This window comes from Diabrotica virgifera, chromosome 6 (assembly GCF_917563875.1).
Source record: "Diabrotica virgifera virgifera chromosome 6, PGI_DIABVI_V3a".
Lineage (NCBI taxonomy): Eukaryota > Metazoa > Arthropoda > Insecta > Coleoptera > Chrysomelidae > Diabrotica > Diabrotica virgifera.
In genome coordinates, this window is record NC_065448.1 from 14,455,209 (window position 1) to 14,475,000 (window position 19,792).

General features: G+C 33.8%; 1 protein-coding gene across 5 annotated transcripts in view; it reads right to left on the bottom strand.

The window, feature by feature from the left end:
- The window catches only part of LOC114325365 (focal adhesion kinase 1), a 79,075-nt gene that overhangs the window by 39,609 nt on the left and 19,674 nt on the right, over positions 1-19,792 (bottom strand). For all 5 annotated transcript variants that reach the window (XM_050654397.1, XM_050654396.1, XM_050654395.1 and 2 more), the window contains exons 2-5: positions 12,659-12,788; positions 9,132-9,284; positions 8,912-9,079; positions 659-1,298 (exon numbers count right to left, since the gene is read on the bottom strand). In XM_050654397.1, the coding sequence (XP_050510354.1) occupies positions 659-1,298; positions 8,912-9,079; positions 9,132-9,284; positions 12,659-12,721 (1,024 nt within the window). In that variant the 5' untranslated portion in view covers positions 12,722-12,788. The remainder of the gene's footprint in view (positions 1-658; positions 1,299-8,911; positions 9,080-9,131; positions 9,285-12,658; positions 12,789-19,792) is intronic.

The window sequence follows — 19,792 nt, forward strand, 5'->3', positions numbered from 1 at the left end:
TTTTTTTGAAAGCGGTAAGCACAAAATTAGTTTGGTGTTTAAAAAAAAATTAAAACAAACTGTTTAAAGTATATTTATTTTTAAGAAATCATATAATAGAAGTATAACTTCTTACGTGCGTACAAAGTACACACACATTCTTTTTATATATAAAACTAACACTTTCGATAGCGAATAAATCAAAAACTATTAATTTTATCAAAAAAATGTATATAACGTTTTTTGCTTAGAATGAATGTTTTTATTAACTTTTGTGGTCAAAATATAATAAAAAATTTCCACCCCCGAGATGGGGTCGCAACCACCCCCATGGTAAAAGCGCCTTTCGGCATCATATAGATTTTGATCCTTGGACTATCCACTACTTATTCTCAAATTTTCAAACAAATCGATCCATTCTATAAAAATTGCGAGGTGAAAAGCTTCGGTTCCTGGACTAAGACATTAATTTGGCAACGTAGTAAACTTTTAATTATTATGTTCAAATTTAATTTTTCATAGTTTGAATCAAAAAATTTATCGAGACGATTAGGCATATGTAGGCTTTTGTTTAATCGTTTTAAGATGTTCCTGACTACATAAAAAGGTGAAATATACGGAGTGTTGTATTGAAAACCTCAAACACTAAAAAAAATAAAAATATGTCTTGGTATCCTACCTTTATTATTCCAAACGGATATCTGAGAGTTATGATGAATCCTACAATAGCCATCTATCAGATCCGCCAAACTCTCGGCGATATCAATATTGGCGCAGGTGAAAAACAACACCTCCAAAGTACCGCCGACCTTGAGTTGCAAAGTCGCCTTGGGATGCTCTTCACAATCACTAACCAGAGTTTGAATGGCCTGAATTTGCTTAAAATCGGCGATGTTCTTGGTGGTGGAGGCTTGTACGTTGGTGTGAGAGATACCTATATCCGGACCAATGACCAGCTCCACGGGTACTGTAAAACTGCCTCCGAAATCAACCCTGAACCTCTCCTGATCGAAATTGGTGTGGTACTTCAAGATTTCCAAGTACTTGAACATCGCGTCAGCTTCGGAAAGATGAGCTATCTTCTTGAACTGCATTTGTATGTTTTTTCGAAGGGATTTCGGTTTTAGCTGTTCTAGAATGCTGTTGGGAATGAACTTCTGCATACCGATTTCTCTTTCTAGGTATTCGAAATTGGACTTTTTGTCCAAACCGTTCGGAGGCAGTTCTTTGAAGTACTTTCGGATTTCTAGACAGCAGAGTTGAATGGCTGTATCTTGATCGATCTTTTTATGGAACTCGGTATGGTAATCAGTTCGTATCTAAAAAATTATAGAAAGAAAGTAGGAAAGTCTCAGATACAGAATACATTATTAAAAATAATATACACTAATTTAAATCAAGAAACCTTCCTTATTAGAACCATTCTCTGTTAACATCCTGCATCTCTGCCTTCTACCATTTACAGGGCATAGAGACGACGAAAATAGAAAACGGAAAGGATTCTACAATATGCAATCACATTCCGTTTTCCTTCATCTAGGAAAAGATACAAGAAATGGTTCTTAGTACTCACAATCTGAGTAAAGATATAAGTGAAAGGCAATTTATGTTTTATTTCGATTCAGAGGCAAGGCATAGTCTGCAGACAGCGCTGTTTCTGGTATAACCTTCGTCACTACAGATGCTTGCCCGCCTCTGAATCAATAAAACTGGGGATGGTGCTAAATCATCCTTGGGATCAACTAAATTGAGATGGAGCACTTCAAGGAAAAGAGCTCTCTGACATCGTTTCGATGTTTTATGACATTTTTTATTCCATCACTGATCGTTTTGTTCCGCTAAAAAAATCTGTGATAAGAAATATTCATGCTGGCACTCCTCTGAGCTGAAGAAGTTGCTTCACGAGAAGAAATCAGCGCACAAGATATACAAGAGCACAAGGTGTCAAAGTTATGCAGCATTTAGTAACTTAAGAGCTAGATGTAAATTTTTATCAAGATAGTGTTATGCCGATTACATTCAACGCACCGAACATTCTATTATTAATAACGTTAAATCCTTTTGGAAATTTGTAAGTAGTAAAAGGGAAAATAACGCTATACCTAATACAATGACTCTTGGAGATCGTACTGCCTTCAATGGAACTGATATTGCTAATCTTTTTGCTAACCAATTCTCTTCCGTCTATACAAACCAATCCTTACATCCGTATGTAACCCAGATTTCACCTTTGGTTAATGTGTCTAAATATCACATTGAAATTTCAAAAATCTACGAAAAACTGTCTGAACTTAATACCAACAAAGGTCCTGGTCCTGATGGAATTTCCCCTACTTTCCTTAAAACATTCAGCTTTATTCTATCGCGCCCACTTTTTTATATATTTAATAAGTCTCTATTAACAGGGGAATTTCCAGACTACTGGAAAAACTCTTATGTCACTCCAATATATAAATCAGGTTGAAAATCGGATATAGGTAACTTCGTCCCATCTATTCTTAGTGCTATTCCTAAAGTTTTTGAGAGCAATATTTCCGATTATTTAAGTTATGACTGCTCGCCAATTATAGGGGCCCAACAAAAAATCAGCAGAATTGGGTCTCATAACATATGTTGATTTTTTGACAGATGCTCTTGAGAGGGGTTTACAAGTTGACTCTGTGTATACTGCCTTTTCCAAAGCTTTCGACAAAGTTAATCATGAGCTCTTGATTCATAAACTTTATTTATACGGAGTTGATGGCCTTATATTGAAGTGGCTCAAGAGCTATTTTACGCAAAGATTGCAAATTGTCGGGGTTAATCATTACTATTCTCATACCATCTCTGTTACCTCAGGTGTACCACAAGGATCACACTTGGGACCTCTGTTGTTTAATATATTTATCAATGATCTAATACCCTGTTTCCAAGTAACTGAAACTTTGTTATTCGCTGATGATTTAAAATGTTTTAAAATAATCACATGTGAGGTTGATTCACTTAGTCCACAAGGTGATATTGATCGCCTATCTTACTGGTGTATGCAAAATGGTATGTGTTTGAATGCATTCAAATACCATATTCTTCGTTTTCATCGAACTCATCATCCAATCATCTTCGAATATAGTATAAATAATCTAACCTTACATTTTGCCTCTGAAACTAAGGATCTAGGTGTGATCCTTGACTCCGCCCTTAGCTATAAATCACACATTTCCAGTACAATACAGAAGTCTATGAAGATGCTTGGCTTTATAAAGAGAACCACCAGAGACTTTACTAACATCTCAGATATTAAATCCCTTTATTTCTCCCTGGTTAGATCTCATTTTGATTACTGTTCCACAATTTGGTCCCCCTATTACTTTACTCATAAACTGAAACTTGAGGCTGTCCAACACAATTTACTGAGATATACTGCCACTAAGATGCATATATACTACGACTATTCTGCATTATAGCGCATACTGAACTTACCTCCTCTTGAGGTACGCAGAAAACAAAGAGACTTAATAATTTTATTTAAAATTATCAACGGGCTGTGTAACTGCCCCGAGCTTCTCTCCAAAATATCTCTATTTGTGCCCAGTCGTTCGACTAGGCAGGTGCAAACCTTTTTATGTTTCTTTTCATAGATTCAATTATTCTTACAACACAATTATTCCTAGAACTCTTCGATTAGCTAACTCATTAAATAACCTCGAAATTTTTAATATATCAGTTTCCCGCTTTAAAAATCATATTTCTTCCCTAACTTTTTAACTTTTTAATACTTTCGGCCAGAGCTTTTGTATTGTGATTAGTGTTATGCTTCTTTTCATGAGCATTTTCAGTGCGTCACAAATGATAGAAAAAAAGGTAAGTTCGTGATAATATACATTTTAGTGACATGACATTTTAGTTAAATCTGACAGTTGTCAAATGTTATTTGCAATTTGACATAAAAGCAAATCAATTCTGTTTATTGCATTTATAAAATGGTATTTTCTTTGATTTGTATAGTCTTATAAATTGTACAGATTATATTCGTAGATATATTATATAATTCGAAAATAATTTTTATTTCGATTATAGCGCCATCTATTGACAAGTAGAATAAATATTATAAATGTCACCGACGAAATGTAATCACCGACGTGCGTTTTTTTCTGTCACATGCAATTTAACGCGTTAGAAAGAAATCGAAAAACTGTGACGCACTGAAAGATCCTCATGAGAAAAAGCATACATTACCTGTGTGTATTAGATAACTCAAAACCGTTATACTATACCTTGGAACATTTCTGAATTGATTTATGTGTTATCTTTTGTTTGTAATTGTACTGACCTATATGTTATCTTATTCTTTTTTCTTTTTTGTAACTGTACTACTCTACTCATTTATTTTTCTCAAACCACTTTGTTATGTTATATTATGATAACTAGCTGACCCGGTGAACTTCGTTGCACCTTAGATAGTGTGTCATAATTAGATAATCTGTCATAATTTTGATTATAGATCAGTTGCTTGAACGTAATGGCTAAAAATCAATTACTCAAAATCAACTGCTCGAAAATGAATTTCTAGACATGAAAATTGATCGAAATGCAATTTCCTCGAATAAAAAAGAAAATTATATGTCCAAATATTTTATGCAAAATTTGTAAGTATGGTCGAATTAAATCCGATAGTTTTAAGGCATTCCAGAAGCCGCTACAGATAAAATGTTTTAACAACTTATTAATCATTCAGAATTAGTCGACGCTTATTAAAAGTTAAAATAATTAAGACAATAACTGGACGATAACGATTTAATGAGTGGAAAACAATTAAAAATTATTTTGCACATCATATTTGAGACAGTATTTGGTTGAAAAATCTCATTTTTGCTGGCCAAAAATATATTAATTTGTCTGGACTAAATTACAGTTCTGTTTATCTTAAAAGGGATATGATACTATCAACATTCACACAGTGTTGCCAAACTGGATTTTGTTATTTTGAGTCTAAATTTTCCCAGCGATCTCCGAGGGTACAATACATAAGGAAGATACATAATATGACAAATTATATGATATTCCACGTATACAGTACGTAAATCGTTCAGCTGGACATAGGAAACATACAATATATAGATTTAGATACATAAATACATACATTGTATTATATTGAGATAACTGAGGCAACTGAGTTTTCTCGATGACAATATGGTTGTTAGCATTAAGGGGCATTAACCTCAAAATTTACAAATCATTTCGACTGACACAAATAAACGTCAAAATATGAGAATGTAGTAGGTAGCAAAATATTTTTGGCCTAAGAGAATGGAAAAACTATTTAGGTTTTAAAGTAAAATAAATTTTATTATTTTAATTCATACCTTAAACTTTAACTACACGCGCTGGCGTATTTTTGTACGCCACATATAAGAATTCTACTACAAATGAATTTAAAAATTTAATTTTTGTCTTTGTTTATTTATCTAACCTATCACTGGAATGTGCTTTACACTGGATTTAGTTTCGTTATAATCGGCATTCTAGGAAGATCGTAATTTACAATTTATTATTTGTTGTTTCCGGTGGTGGATAACATACGCCACAATTATAGTAATACAGTTAGTAATATAAGTACATATTTCAAATGTTTTTTAGTCATTATGGCACAAATATATTTTTCTTTATAAACAATACTTTTTCTCAGGTAAAAAATATCGTTTCAAAAAAATATTATTAGCAATTTTATTTATCATGGAATCAGATTCCAGTTATATATCCCAATTTGCTTACTGAGAAGGAACTCCCAAGTATCCGCTGACGCCGAGTAAGGATTATAACAAACAAATAAGTGTAATTAAAAAAAAAAAAAAACAAATCCGCTGTTTTTAAGTATATTTTCTTGTGGCGTATAAAGAACGCCACGCGTGTAGTTATGTTATATTTTGATGTGCGGGTAGTTAAAGGTTAAAATTCTAAATATTAATTAATTATCACAATAACAAAAAATATTATCAATCATTTAATACATGCAATAGTGTACATGATATTTTTCGTTAGTTCATCTACTAAACATAAATAAACTGGATGGTTTGCCCACGCGAAAGCAAGATTTTTTGAAAATTCGTAAAATTAAAAAATTCATATTTTATCCAATTTGAGTCCAAAAGTTAATCTGTTGCAGTTTTCTTTTATGAAATTTCCCATTCGTTCTTCTTCTGTGCTCAGAATTTTGCTACGGCTTACGGTTCGCTATTTCGGAAACGGACTGCGCTAGAGAAGAAAAAATAGCAGCGTTTTGTTCGGAATTCAGCAGGGAATCTACCTGCCAAATTTCATGAAAATCGGTCAATTCGTTTCGGAGGAGTATGGCAACAAACTAACAAAGTGTAACTAACATAACTCGACTTTCTTTTATATATATATATAGATGTAAAATATTTAAATGGCTATTAAAAAATAACGGTTGAAGATAAAAAAGTGAAAATTTAGGATTGTATGTATCTTTTGCTTCTACATCATACAAAATTAAGAAAAAACGGTTTGTCAAAAAATTTAAAAAATATATCAGGGGGGGCAAGCCCCTTTATGACGTACGGGCATGAATTCAGAGTTATGCCTATTCCCAGTCCGGTAGAATACACTTGTAAAATTTCATAACAATCTGATGAGCCGTATTATCAGTGTAACTAACATAACTCGACTTTCTTTTATATATATATATATATATATATATATATATATAGATTTATGTTAGGTATATTATGATAATTTAGAACACTGTAACGTTTATATCTGAATAGGGCTTGCCCGTGAATAAATAAATAAATAAATAAAAACACAAAACCAAATTGCCTATTTACGGGAAATTTCAAAGACAGTTTGAAATCCCCTTTGAGGACGCTGCAGCGACATCTATTAAAGAAAATAGAAAGTAGGAAGGTCTCAGATACAGAATATATTATTAAAAATAAGATGTATACACTAATCTAACATTTAAAAAGAAAACGGAATGTGATTGCATATTGTAGAATCCTTTCCGTTTTCTATTTTCGTCGTCTCTATGCCTTGTAAATGGTAGAAGGCAGAGATGCAGGATGTTAACAGAGCATGATTCTAATAAGGAAGGTTTCTAGATACTAAGAACCATTTCTTGTACCTTTTCCTAGATGAAGAAAAACGGAATGTGATTGCTTATTTTAGAATCCTTTCCGTTTTCTATTTTCATCGTTTGGATTCAACCAACGGATTGGTTATAGGTTTTTGGGATTGCTGAACACGAATAGGTAATCAGTACAGACACAGGAGTACCTGGTGCCTAAGACAGGTTATCTTCTGGAGTTTCGAGAGTTTTCGGTGCTAAATTGATGCAAATGGATTACATACTCTTAGATTTTTGGGGTTACTGAACATGCATATACTATCAGATCCGACCCACGAATCACATTGTGCCTACAGCACGTCATCTTCTGGAGTTTCGACATTAAATTTCGGCATTAAATTGATAAAAACGGATTACTCATGGCTTCTTGGGGTCGCTGAACGCTAATACGCCATCAGATCCGACCCACGGAGCACCTGGTGCCTAAGGTTATTCATCCTCTCGAGTTTCGAGAGTTCTCGGCATTAAATTGATACGAATGGGTTACTCATGGCTTTTTGGAGTTGCTGAACACGAATACGCCATTAGAACAGACACCGGAGCACCGGGTGCCTTTCCGAGAGTTTTCGGTACTAAATTGATGCAAACGGATTGGTGCACACCGAGTACTCGGAGGTTTTCTGAGTTGCTGTTCAAAAAAAAATCGTACAAATTGGTGAACATTGGAAGATGACGTGCTTTAGGTATCAGGTACCCCGGTGTCTCTTCTGATGGCGTATTTGTGTTCAGCAGCCCAAAAACCAATGAGTAATCCCCATCTACATCAATTTAATGCCGAAACCTGTCGAAACTCCAGAAGGGCCTGCCTTAGGCACCAGGTGCTCTTTAAGTCGAATCTGATGGCATATTCACAAGTAATCAATTTACTTTAATTTAGTAAAGGAAGCTCTCGAATCTCTAAAGGATGACGTACCTTAGGCACCATTTACTCCGATGTCTGTTCTGATGGGGTATTCGTGTTCAGCAACTTCAAAAACCTATGAGTAATCCGTTCGCATCAATGTAGTACCGAAGACGCTAAACTCCAGAAGATGACGCCCCTTGCAGTGACCCTTGGCACCAGGTACACCAGGGGTCAGTTCTGATGGCATATTCGTGTTTAACGACCTCAAAAACCCCTCCAGTAATTGATTTGCATCAATTGAATGCCGAAAACCATCGAAACTCTAGAAGATCACATCGCTTGCAGTGGCCCTGGCCACCACGCGCTCCGGAGGTCAATTCGGATGGCATATTCGTGTTTAGCGATCCCAAAAACCCATGAGTAATCTGTTTATATCAATTTAATGCCGAAAACCCTCGAAACTCTACAAGATGACGTCCGTTGAACGTCAAGGTCAAAGTAAAGGTCGCCATTGGATAGCCAGGAAAAATCCTAGACTACTAGTACTTTTCTTTGATCTAAACTTCTACATGTTGCCAGATAACCAGTAACTCAGAGAATTGGAATACCCTGTAAATCTTATAATTTTCCGAGTTTGTGCCTTGAAAATCCTCCATACGATCGAGATGTGGCCATGAGAACCTTCTTTTAACAGGATGCTTTAAAGAGTATTTTCCCAAAGTATGGACTAAATCCACTGGGACCTAATTTCCATAAGGTTTGTGCGGGGTACTTTCCCTTAAATAGGCAATTTGGTTTTGTGTTGATTCAGAGGCGGGCAAGCATCTGTACTGACGAAGGTTATACCAGAAACAGCGCTGTCTGCAGATTATGCCTTGCCTCTGAATCTAAATAAAACAAATTGCCTTTCACTAAAATATTATAATTTATACTCCAGGAAACGAATCGCTAGTCATTTCTCCACTTACCTGATCGTAATAATAATGAAACGTCACATTGTCCTTATCAAAAAGTTCTTTTAAAGTGACCGGTAAATATCTGATCCTCAACTCATACCTCCAATCTGCGTTTGGATGTTTTTTAAGATACTTTTCATAAACCTGCTGCATTGTAATGTCCTGATGTAACCAGTACATCTAAAAGAAAATACTCTATTAGGATAAGACACTAATTTTATATTATGCTTACTTCTGTATTTGACCTGGATAATCTCATAGCATAAAGTCCATTGTAATATCTCTCCCCTGTAGATAATCTCTCGGTAACCGTCTGAATGATAGCTTTAATTTCCACCGAATCGCCGTATCTGACGACATTGAAGCCACCGTTCGGTAAGTGTACCTATAAATAATAACTTTATGAAAAATCATTGAAACGAAGTATGTAAACATGTAAACATTTTATTACTATCTACGTTATTGCCCCCTCTAAACTATTTTCAACCTCAAGCCGGCCCTGACCAGTAGTGACCAGTCTAGCCACTACCAAAGCGCATAGAATATTAGTCTGGGCTGATTATCGGAGAATAGGCCATTTTTGGGAAAAGTTATTTACCAGCAATTTTATTGCTGGAATCGAAGCTTATGATTATATATATATATATTAATAATATAGGTACCTATGCAAAGTCCGCAGATAGTGTGCTACTTTTTTATTAACAAAATGGCGCCCCCAAATCGTGTTTTTTTTTTTCAATTTTTGCTCCATAACTCCGAACATTTTAACTTTACACCAAAAACACCCAAATAAAAATTCACCGAAATTAAATTCTGCATAAAGACATGTTTTTCCCGATCTGCTCCGACGAAAATTTTCCTCGGAAAATGCGGGTTTTCCCAACAAAATCTTTAAATTTCAAATAAAGTTTTAGATAAGTAATAGTAATTATCTACCAATAATTAAATAACTCGGTGACATAAAAGCTGTCTTGGATTAGATTATAGTTCCAGAAGCCGGTGAAAATTAAACGAAGATTTTAGCAACGATTCAATTGTTAATTAATAATTTACGGTCGCAATAATAACCAAAATAATTATGATACACTGATCAAACTTTGAAATCTTATAAAGATGAGATGCCAATTTAATATTTTGTCGACAAAATATTAATTTTTAATTTTTTTGAATAATCTTTAAATGTTTGAAAAAATAGTTATAAACAAATTAACGTTTCTCAGAAAGTTTTTATTATATTCTAATTTTAAAAAATAGGTAAAATGCGTATTTCAAAGATCTTGAAAATTAATGCTTTAAAACTTTTTTGCAACCATTTGCAAAAGTTATGAAACAGCAAAGTAAACATACGATTACTACGTTGTTTATAATTTTTTTAATTCTTTCAAAGCGTAAAAGTGAGTTTAAAGTACAAGCTAATTACTTACAAAAAATATCGCTTATTAGTTTAATGGTTATATTTTAATTAAAATTATAAATATTTTTTTTTGTAATTTACACGCGCGAAAGTTGACTAATACAGTTCACCAAATATAGCTGAAAGTGTGAAATTTCCATTGCCTGCGCTAACAAAGAAGTGAGAACGCACATACAAACGGTCTGGACCGTCAGTGCGAGTGCGAGGTCCGTCGTTTGACGAATGCGCATCATGATCGTCGCGCGTTTTCATACTTTCAGCTATATTTGGCGAACTGTACAGTACCGTAGCTAAAATTTTCACTCGAAGCGACGACCGCCGCGCGACGTACAGTAGTTAATAAATAAAATTATGTATTATAACCCGTCCACATACACAACTCGCGCGAGTTTAAAGCATGGCAGTCGCTTCGAGTGAACATTTTAGCTCCGGCTCTGTATCAAGCCAACTTTCGCGCTAAAAATTACAAAAAAAACATTTTTAATCTTTGATTAAAATATAACCATTGAACTAATGTTTGATATTTTTTGAGAGTAATTAGTTTGTACCATAAACTCACTTTTAAGCTTTAAAACAATTAAAACAAATTATAAACAACGAAGTAATCGTATGTTTACTTTGCTGTTTCATAACTTTTTTGCAAATGGTTGGAAAAAAATTTAAAGCATTCATTTTCAAGACCTTTGAAATACGCATTTTAAGTATATTTTAAAATTATAATATAATACACAATTTCTGAGAAATGTTAATTTGTTTATAACTAATTTTTTTTAAACATTTAAAGATTATGCAAAAAAATGAAAAATTTATATTTTGTCGACAAAATATTAAATAGGCATCACATCTTTATAATCTTTCTAAGTTTGATCAATGTCTCATGATTATTTTGGTTGTTATTGCGACTGTAAATTGTTAATTAACAATTGAATTGTTGCTAAAATATTCGTTTAATTTTCACCGGCTTCTGCAGTTATAATCTATACCAAGAAAGCTTTTATTTCACCAAGTTATTTAATTATTGATAAATAGTTACTTGCCCAAAAAATTTATTTGAAAATTCGAGATTTTGTTGGGAAAACCCACATTTTCCGAGGAAAATTTTCGTCGGAGCAAATTGGGAAAAACATGCCTCTATGTAGAATTAAATTGGGGTGAATTTTTATTTGAGTGTTTTTGGTGTAATGTTAAAATCTTCGGAGTTATAGACCAATAATTGAAAAAAACACGATTTGGGGGCGCCATTTTGTTAATAAAAAAAGTAGCACACTATCTGCGGACTTTGCATACCTATATTATTAATATATAGGATCATAATATTCGGTAAATAACCTTTCTTTGTACTTTACTAATTAGACCAGCGTATTATAACTATTTTTTTTTTCAAAATTTAAAGATTATGCAAAAAAACGAAAAATTTATATTTTGTCGATAAAATATTAAATAAGCATCTCATCTTTATAATCTTTATAAGTTTGTGGGTATACATCGATATTCTGTTGTAGTCTCATATTTTACGAATATTTTATTTTTTTTAATTTCTCTGATATCTTTAACAACAAAGAAACTAGACGGTTTTATTCTTTAGTATGTGTTTTTACTGACGACATGCGATACGTGAAGAGGCCATGTCTTGTCATAACACTAAGATGAAATTAGTTTCTACATATATAGTGCGAAAGGAACAGAGTGTTTAAAGAAAAAAATCTGGGAAATGTTCCTCTCGCTATTTAAAGAGCCTCCACGTAGACACCAAATCCATACTTATTTTCAAGGAAATTCCACCCCAAAACATCACAGGGCCTCCATTAAACAATCTCGTCTCTCTTATATTACGCTGTGCATACCGCTTACCTGGTCGACAAATAACTCTTATAGGTGTCGATAAGAATTGTTTATCTTACGTGCCTTTCTGTTTCTAAAGTTTTGTTAACTGCTATTTTTTATTGTTAATTTAGTTTTGTTTCAGTTAAAACACCTGTTAAAGAGTAAAACCACCTATCTTCTTTGTTTCTAAAGATATCAAGGACATTTAAAAAAGAAAATGTTCACAAAACATTAGACTACAATACGATTTCGATGTATACTAACATTTGTACCTCGTCCTCCCTACAAGGTGGCACAAACTTAACATAAGAAAAACATTTTTTCTTTTCTTCCACCCGGTATAAGTACAAAAAAGAAGTTTGAGTAAACCTTTGCACAACTGTGTAAATACTAAAGAAAAATCTAAAATAATAAAAAAAAATTAACGGAATCTGTTAAACTGTTCACGAAAAAATCAACTATGAAAATGAGCATAATATTCCATATCCCTAACTTTTGACGAGCAGTTTATAATGTCTTACCTTAACGGTGGCCCGTTCACCCGTAGCTGGACTATTTTGAGGAGACTTCTGGGGGCTCTCCATGTTACTTCTTCTCGACACGCACCTTATTGGAGAGCCTTGTGTCACGGCGGTTGTCGGAGATACATCACTAAAAAAAAAAAAATAAAAAAAACTGTAGATATATCTAAGCAATGTATTTCACATATTTATAATATAAAGTTTTTCTAATGCGCTCTACAGGAAACTAGAGATGTTGAAAAAGTATGTATTCGTTACAAAGTACTCGTTACTTGCGAATACCGGAAGTAACGATTACTATACAGACAGGCAAATCGTTACTTTGATTACTTTGATTACTCTGATTACTTCGTTACTTCGTACTAATCGTATCAGAGCGAGTAAAGACTATTGTATCTACTTTGATTACTTCGTACCAATCGTACCAGAGCGAGTAACGACTATTGTATCTACAATCAGTACACTTGATTACTTTCTACCAATCGTATCCCAGCGAGTAACGGAGAATTTTACGAGTGTTATCGAATATCGTTATCGGGATGAAGCGTTTTAAGGGTGTGAGGGTGAGGACTGAGAAATACGATCCTCGATATGATTACCGGTACTCAAATACAAAAGTAACAAAAGTAATCATAATAATCAAATCATTTTTATCCCTTAAACAGATCGGTGAAGGTCGTTGTTATATCGGAATACCTCTATACAAAATACCTACCTACTGAGAAATACGATTCTAGATATGATTACCGGTAATCAAATACAAAAGTAACCAAAGTAATCATATTAATCAAATCCTTTTTATCCCTTAAACAGATCGGTGAAGGTCGTTGTTATATGGGAATACCTATACAAAATACCTACCTACTGAGAAATACGATTCTCGATATAATTACCGGTTTTTTTTTTTTAGGTCGTCTGACATATGTCTCCGATGACACTGCAGCCTCATGCTCTTATTGTGCCAACCATCCTACCTTTCATGTCACCCAATCCACAAGCTTGGTTCCACGTACCAAATTGTACATCCCTAGCATGGGTTGGGTGGCATATTCTGCTGAACTTAATTTTGGTTGTCCATAAAATAGCCTGCCTCTTGTGATCCAAAGCCTCACACTCGTACAGTACATGATATGCTGTTTCAGTTCCCCTATTGCACAGTCTGCAGTTAAGGTTCCCTTCGTACAGCCCAATTCTATTCAGGTGTCCTTTCAGGGCACAGTGACCCGTGAGAAGACCTGTAATTATGCGGAGATGACTCCTATGTAATTTTATTAGTTCCTCAGCTCTCCGTTTTGAGGGTTCCCTTATTAAGGCCCTCCCGTGTCGCTGACCAGGTACGTTCCCCCAGTATTCTTTGTGTTTGTTTTTGACCCATTCCTTGACTTGTCCCCTAATTATTGTTTTAGGTACTCCTAGAGCAGGTTCTGAGCCAAAATATGAAGTTGATGAACCGTTCCTTGCCAGCTCATCTGCTTTCTCATTACCGTCTATCCCGGTGTGTCCTGGCACCCAGAATAGAGTTACATGATTACCGGTACTCAAATACAAAAGTAACAAAAGTAATCATAGTAATCAAAGTAACGAATACTTAAATGATTACTTTATACAAAAGTAACGATTTGTAATCAAATAGTAATCAAATCATTTTTACCCCTTAAACAGATGGGTGAAGGTCGTTGTTATATCGGAATACCTATACAAAATACCTACCTACTGAGAAATACGATTCTCGATATGATTACCGGTACTCACATACAAAAGTAACAAAAGTTATCATAGTAATCAAAGTAACGAATACTGTTGTAAATGATTACTTTATACAAAAGTAACGATTTGTAACGAATACTCGAAAGTAACTACATATAATCAACATCACTACAGGAAACAAAAAAGAAAGGAAAAGGTTAACCAAAATTACGTGAATATATGCTAATCTACAGTGGAGTAACAAAAGTAAACAGGACCAAAGAAGGTGTAGCCTTACTAATTAATACGCCAAAGATACCAAAATCAGATCAAAGAGTGTCAAATGTATTAGAAGAACAACAAAGATAAGAATGCAGGAAGAAGACCTGAAATAGAAAGTCCGCCTTTTTTCTTGTTATGATATCGGTGTCATCTGCATACGCTAGTATTTGTACACTCCTATTAGAGCCCGTTCACATGACAGGCGCGTAACGCGCGTTTTAATAACCCGCGATTACAACTACATATTATATTTTATTTGAGACCGTTCACATGCTAACGCGCGTTTTAGGTCATTAAAACGCGCATTGGCATGTGAACGGTCTCAAGTAAAATGTATGTATGTAGATGTAATCGCGCGAAATGAAAACGCGCGTCAAGCGCTTCTCATGAGAAGGGGGCCTTAATAATGGTTCCTCTTGTTGTTATTCCACATTCTTTAAAGGTTTTTCTAGGGCAATATTGAATAGAAGACACGATACGCTATGTCCTTGTCGAAGTCCTGGTTGTGTTTGGAAAATTCATGACACTCGAACACCAACAATCTATACTAAATTTACAATCAAGATGCAGTAGAAATAAACAAACCAAGACACGTTAAATGCTACTAGGAGCACTCCCGAATCATAATTTACAATGTATATACATTGTAAATCACAAAATCATGATTTCCAAAGTTTATACATTGTAAATTATGATTATGTAACAAAAATGAGAAAACTTCTGTTGGAGTGAAAGTAAAAAGAAAGATATACTCCAACAGAAGTAAGGAAAAAATAAAGAAAAGACTAGATAGTTGTGGCTCTTATGAAAATAAAAATGAAAGGAAGAGAATGTGGGGTGTGTGTAAAGAAAAGGGTGAAGTGGCTTCTACGTTGAGAAGCTGCAATAGGAAAAATACTACTTTGCAGTAGTACTGAAGAAAGGGGGATTAGAAGGGATAGAAGTAGACGTGGGAAGATACAGAGGCAAACTGAATAGAGTTGGCTAGCAAGAGATGCAAGAAAACCACTTGACACTCAAGGATGGATACGGCTCGTTTGCATGCCTGTCGAAGAACAGTAGCTCTATATAAATAGTAATGATGACTAAAAGATGAACTAATAAAATAAGAATAATGTACTGAAGAGGAATGAAGATGAATAATTTCTAAAGACGAACAAGATAAATAAATCTAACAAATCATGGGCGCGATGAAAATGATCTTCGATCATTTTCCCAGGTATCTTATACTGCTGTTAAATACTAAATATATCAAACCTGTAATAATGAACATAAAGGAATTAATAAAAATAAATGATATACAAAATAAATAAACATTTATTAAAATTAACTACCAGATTTTTAACAATCTCTGAGTTAAGCAAGTTCATATTATGCTGTGACTCTAACATGACATATGTTATATTTTAAAGATGATATTATACAATACAACACCACTAATGTTATCTTTTACAAAATTAGATACCTCTTGCTTACATATAGGGTACACTCACATGAGTCTTCTACCAAATGGTTATAGTACGCCTGCTACGTACAACTAAATGAAACCGACAAAGATGAAAATAATACAAATAAATAGGCCCAAGCCTCACTAAGGGAAAATACAATAATGAATAAATAAAGTTAAATATAAAATTGACTAAAGTAGAAATGAAGTTGAGATAAATACCGACGATAACCTAAATTAACCGAACAAATGGAATAAAGCGAATAACAGTAAAATATTTGGGAAACAAGCAAGTAATATTACAAAATAAATTTACCCGAATTACATAAACCAATATCAAAGCAATAATAAAGTATTAAAAACCTAATTTTCTCTAGGCTTATTCCTGTGCACAAGAAGTTACCGTAGATACAAAGTTTGGGAACCAAATAATCTAATATACAAATATGTCAAAAAAAACCAGAGGTAACCTAAATCTGGAAAAAAACATAGTGTATTTAACAGATAGTCTGAAATATAAAAAAACCAATAGTTACTAAAACACCTCACTAAATGTTCCCAAACGAGGTTGCAGTTGCATCCTAGAAAATGATGCACCAGGATGGTGCGACCCCATGACTCCTGTAGGCCCAGGTGCCAAGACGAAAATTGAGCTGGAACGCTCCCATAGCTTGTTCCCAAAAAGACGTATTCCCTGGCGACTTATGGTTGGAGATTGGCCTCACGGTGTTTCGAGGTGTTTTAAGTTCTCACATGGGTGGCGTGTGATACGATGATGTTGTGCAGAAATCCCATTGGATTAATTACTTATTCCTTCCACATTATTATAAGTTTTTGGTGATCCAAACTCCAAAATTCACATATTGGAGGTCTAATCTCTAAATTTGACCTACTATTTGCACATGCCACCCATCCATGCTCGTTGAATCTCCAACCACAAGTGCCACGTGCCACGGAACTTCTCCCTCACCTTCCAAGAGGAGCATCTCAAACGACCACAGAACATGAATTAAATGTCACGGAACGATTCTAGATTTGTTCCGTAGACGTCGACGTGTGACGTCACATAAGTGGTCCTTTACGAGAAAGTTACAGAAATTAATTGGGAGGTCAAGAGAAAATAATTATAAAAAATAATTACAGAGCTAAAATTATATTATAACGGGTGGACCGTTACAAGTGCTCCTATAGTCCGTCCCACCTTGACTTTACAGTATCCGCTCCGAGCGTTAACAAAGTGTCAAAGCAAAATCGACCGACCTGCTCATGGTGGCGGTTGCTTGAACCTTTGTAAGGACGTTTTATTGTATGTTTAAATGGGACATTTAAAAAATGTCATATTACATTATTTGTTGTGTTGTTCACTGTAAAAATACATGGAAAACTAGTGATGTGAAATACTTTTATTTTCCTCATTCCCAAAAAATTAGATCAAAGAATAAAATTAATTAACGCTGTTAAGGATGAAGTGAGGTTAACTTTTTATATATATATATATATATATATATATATATATATATATACAGGATGTGGCATAATACGCATGATATAATAATATTATTTACGTTTTTATAAGTTTTGTACATATTACATATACTTTTTAGCTCTGATAAATCCGAATTGACTCCAAAAAGTACGGATACGGTATGTCCTATATAACCTCACTATCGCAAATTATGTCAATAAATCTTTATTAACGACAAAAAATATTTTTGTTGAACTATAAATGACATTAATAAAAGAATAACTAATAAATTCTAAAAATTTGTATTCGTTTATTAACACTAGAAAATAAAATATTCAAATTTAACAAAATAATCCCATAAGAGTCAACACTAAAACGTCCTTACAAAACTGACAGCGTGTCACGTGACTGTAAATTTCTGTAAATAGAGGGGAGACGCACGGAGCCAATAGGGAACATAGGCAATGCAGTCCTTATGAGAGTTTTTAGCGCGGTGATGCCGATTTTATCAAAAAGAATTTGTAATCGAACATTAGAGAGATTAAATTAAAACTGTGTTAGAAAGGCAATCTACAATTTTAGGATTCATATGCGTAATAACTACAGTATATCAAATGAACTTAAACGCATACAAATCCTAAAATTGTAGATTGTCTTTCTAAAACAGTTTTAATTTAATCTTTCTAATGTTCGATTACAAATTATTTTTGATAAAATCGGCATCACCGCGTTAAAAACTGTCATAAGGCATTGCCTACGTTCCCTATACTGTAAAGTCAAGGTGGGACGAACTATAGTAGCATTTAACGTGTATTGGTTTGTTTATTTCTACTGCATCTTGATTGCAAATTTAGTTTAACTAATATTCGAGTAACGAACACTAACTTATCGAAAAAGAAAACCCCATGGTTTAGAGAGGAAGTAAAGACAAAATGTGAAGAAAAGAAGAAAGCCTTTTTACAATACAGAACACAACAGACACAACAGGTAACAGACTTTAGTCAGAAAAATAAACAGGGAATACTGGGAGAGCTTCTCAAATAAGATTAAACACGACTTTTATGGAACACAAAGATAAGTATGGAGACTGATCAGAGGATAAAGAAAAGAAATGAAAAACGAAACAAATTCAGAAGGGAACATAAGCACACTACTTATCGATATATAGGGATCGATATTATCGATTATTTACTAAAGGTGACGATATAAACAACCAACACCAGAAGTGACGACAAAGGAAGAAATAAACATTGAGGTGGGAGAGGTAAAGGAAGCATTACGGAAATTAAAAAGTAGAAAATCACCAGGAAAGAACAGAATACGGAATGAAATCCTACAGTAGAGAGGACCAGATTTTACCAAACAATGATTAAAACTAATCAAAAAACTAATAGAACAAAATAGAATACCACAAGAACGGAGATCAAGCATCCTCATATCTCTCTTTAAAAAAAATGTACAAAAGTTTTGATAATGTGTTGTAAACAGAAATATTTTATATCAGACCTCATCACGTAGTTTTTACATAAAAAATATGTTATAGGAATTCTTAACGGAAATGCACTTTTATCATTAGTTTACTATTTATGTTCCACATACGCAGCAACTATGGTATTTTATTTGGATCTGACTTCTTATCAGATAAATAAGAAATTCTTCAATTTAAAGAATGTCCGGATAACACGCCCCACGCCCCGATCCGTATAGAAGTCCCAATAGACCAGGGAAGTATCTAACGATTTTCCCAAGACATGTAATAAATAAAATATTATGCAAAACATTAAACGTTATTTTTTTTACTTATAAACAATATACAGGGTGGGCCAAAGAAAAGAGTCCACCTCGATATTTGGCAGTTATTAGATTTTAAGGAAATGCCGAAAAAGGTCGATTTTTGTTCTAAGGGGGACACATTTTTACGATACATACATCTGCCGTTGTCAACCCCCTCCCTTCCACGTCCCCAACACCTTATTTTTAAATAGGGAATAGGGGTCGTGTTGTGGTAGCTCATTTGAAAGGGTATTCAATTCTCTATTCAGTAATATAAACATTATCATAATTATTTATACAGGGTGTAAAAAAAAATTTATTAAATTAATTGACAAAAAAAGAAGAATTTATGTAATTTATTTTATCTAAAATACATTTTACTGTTACCAGAAAACAGAAATAAATGTTTATTTCACAAATAAACATTGCTTTTCGCTTAAATTCAATGTTCAAACTTCCAAGAGGCATGTGAATGGCGGGA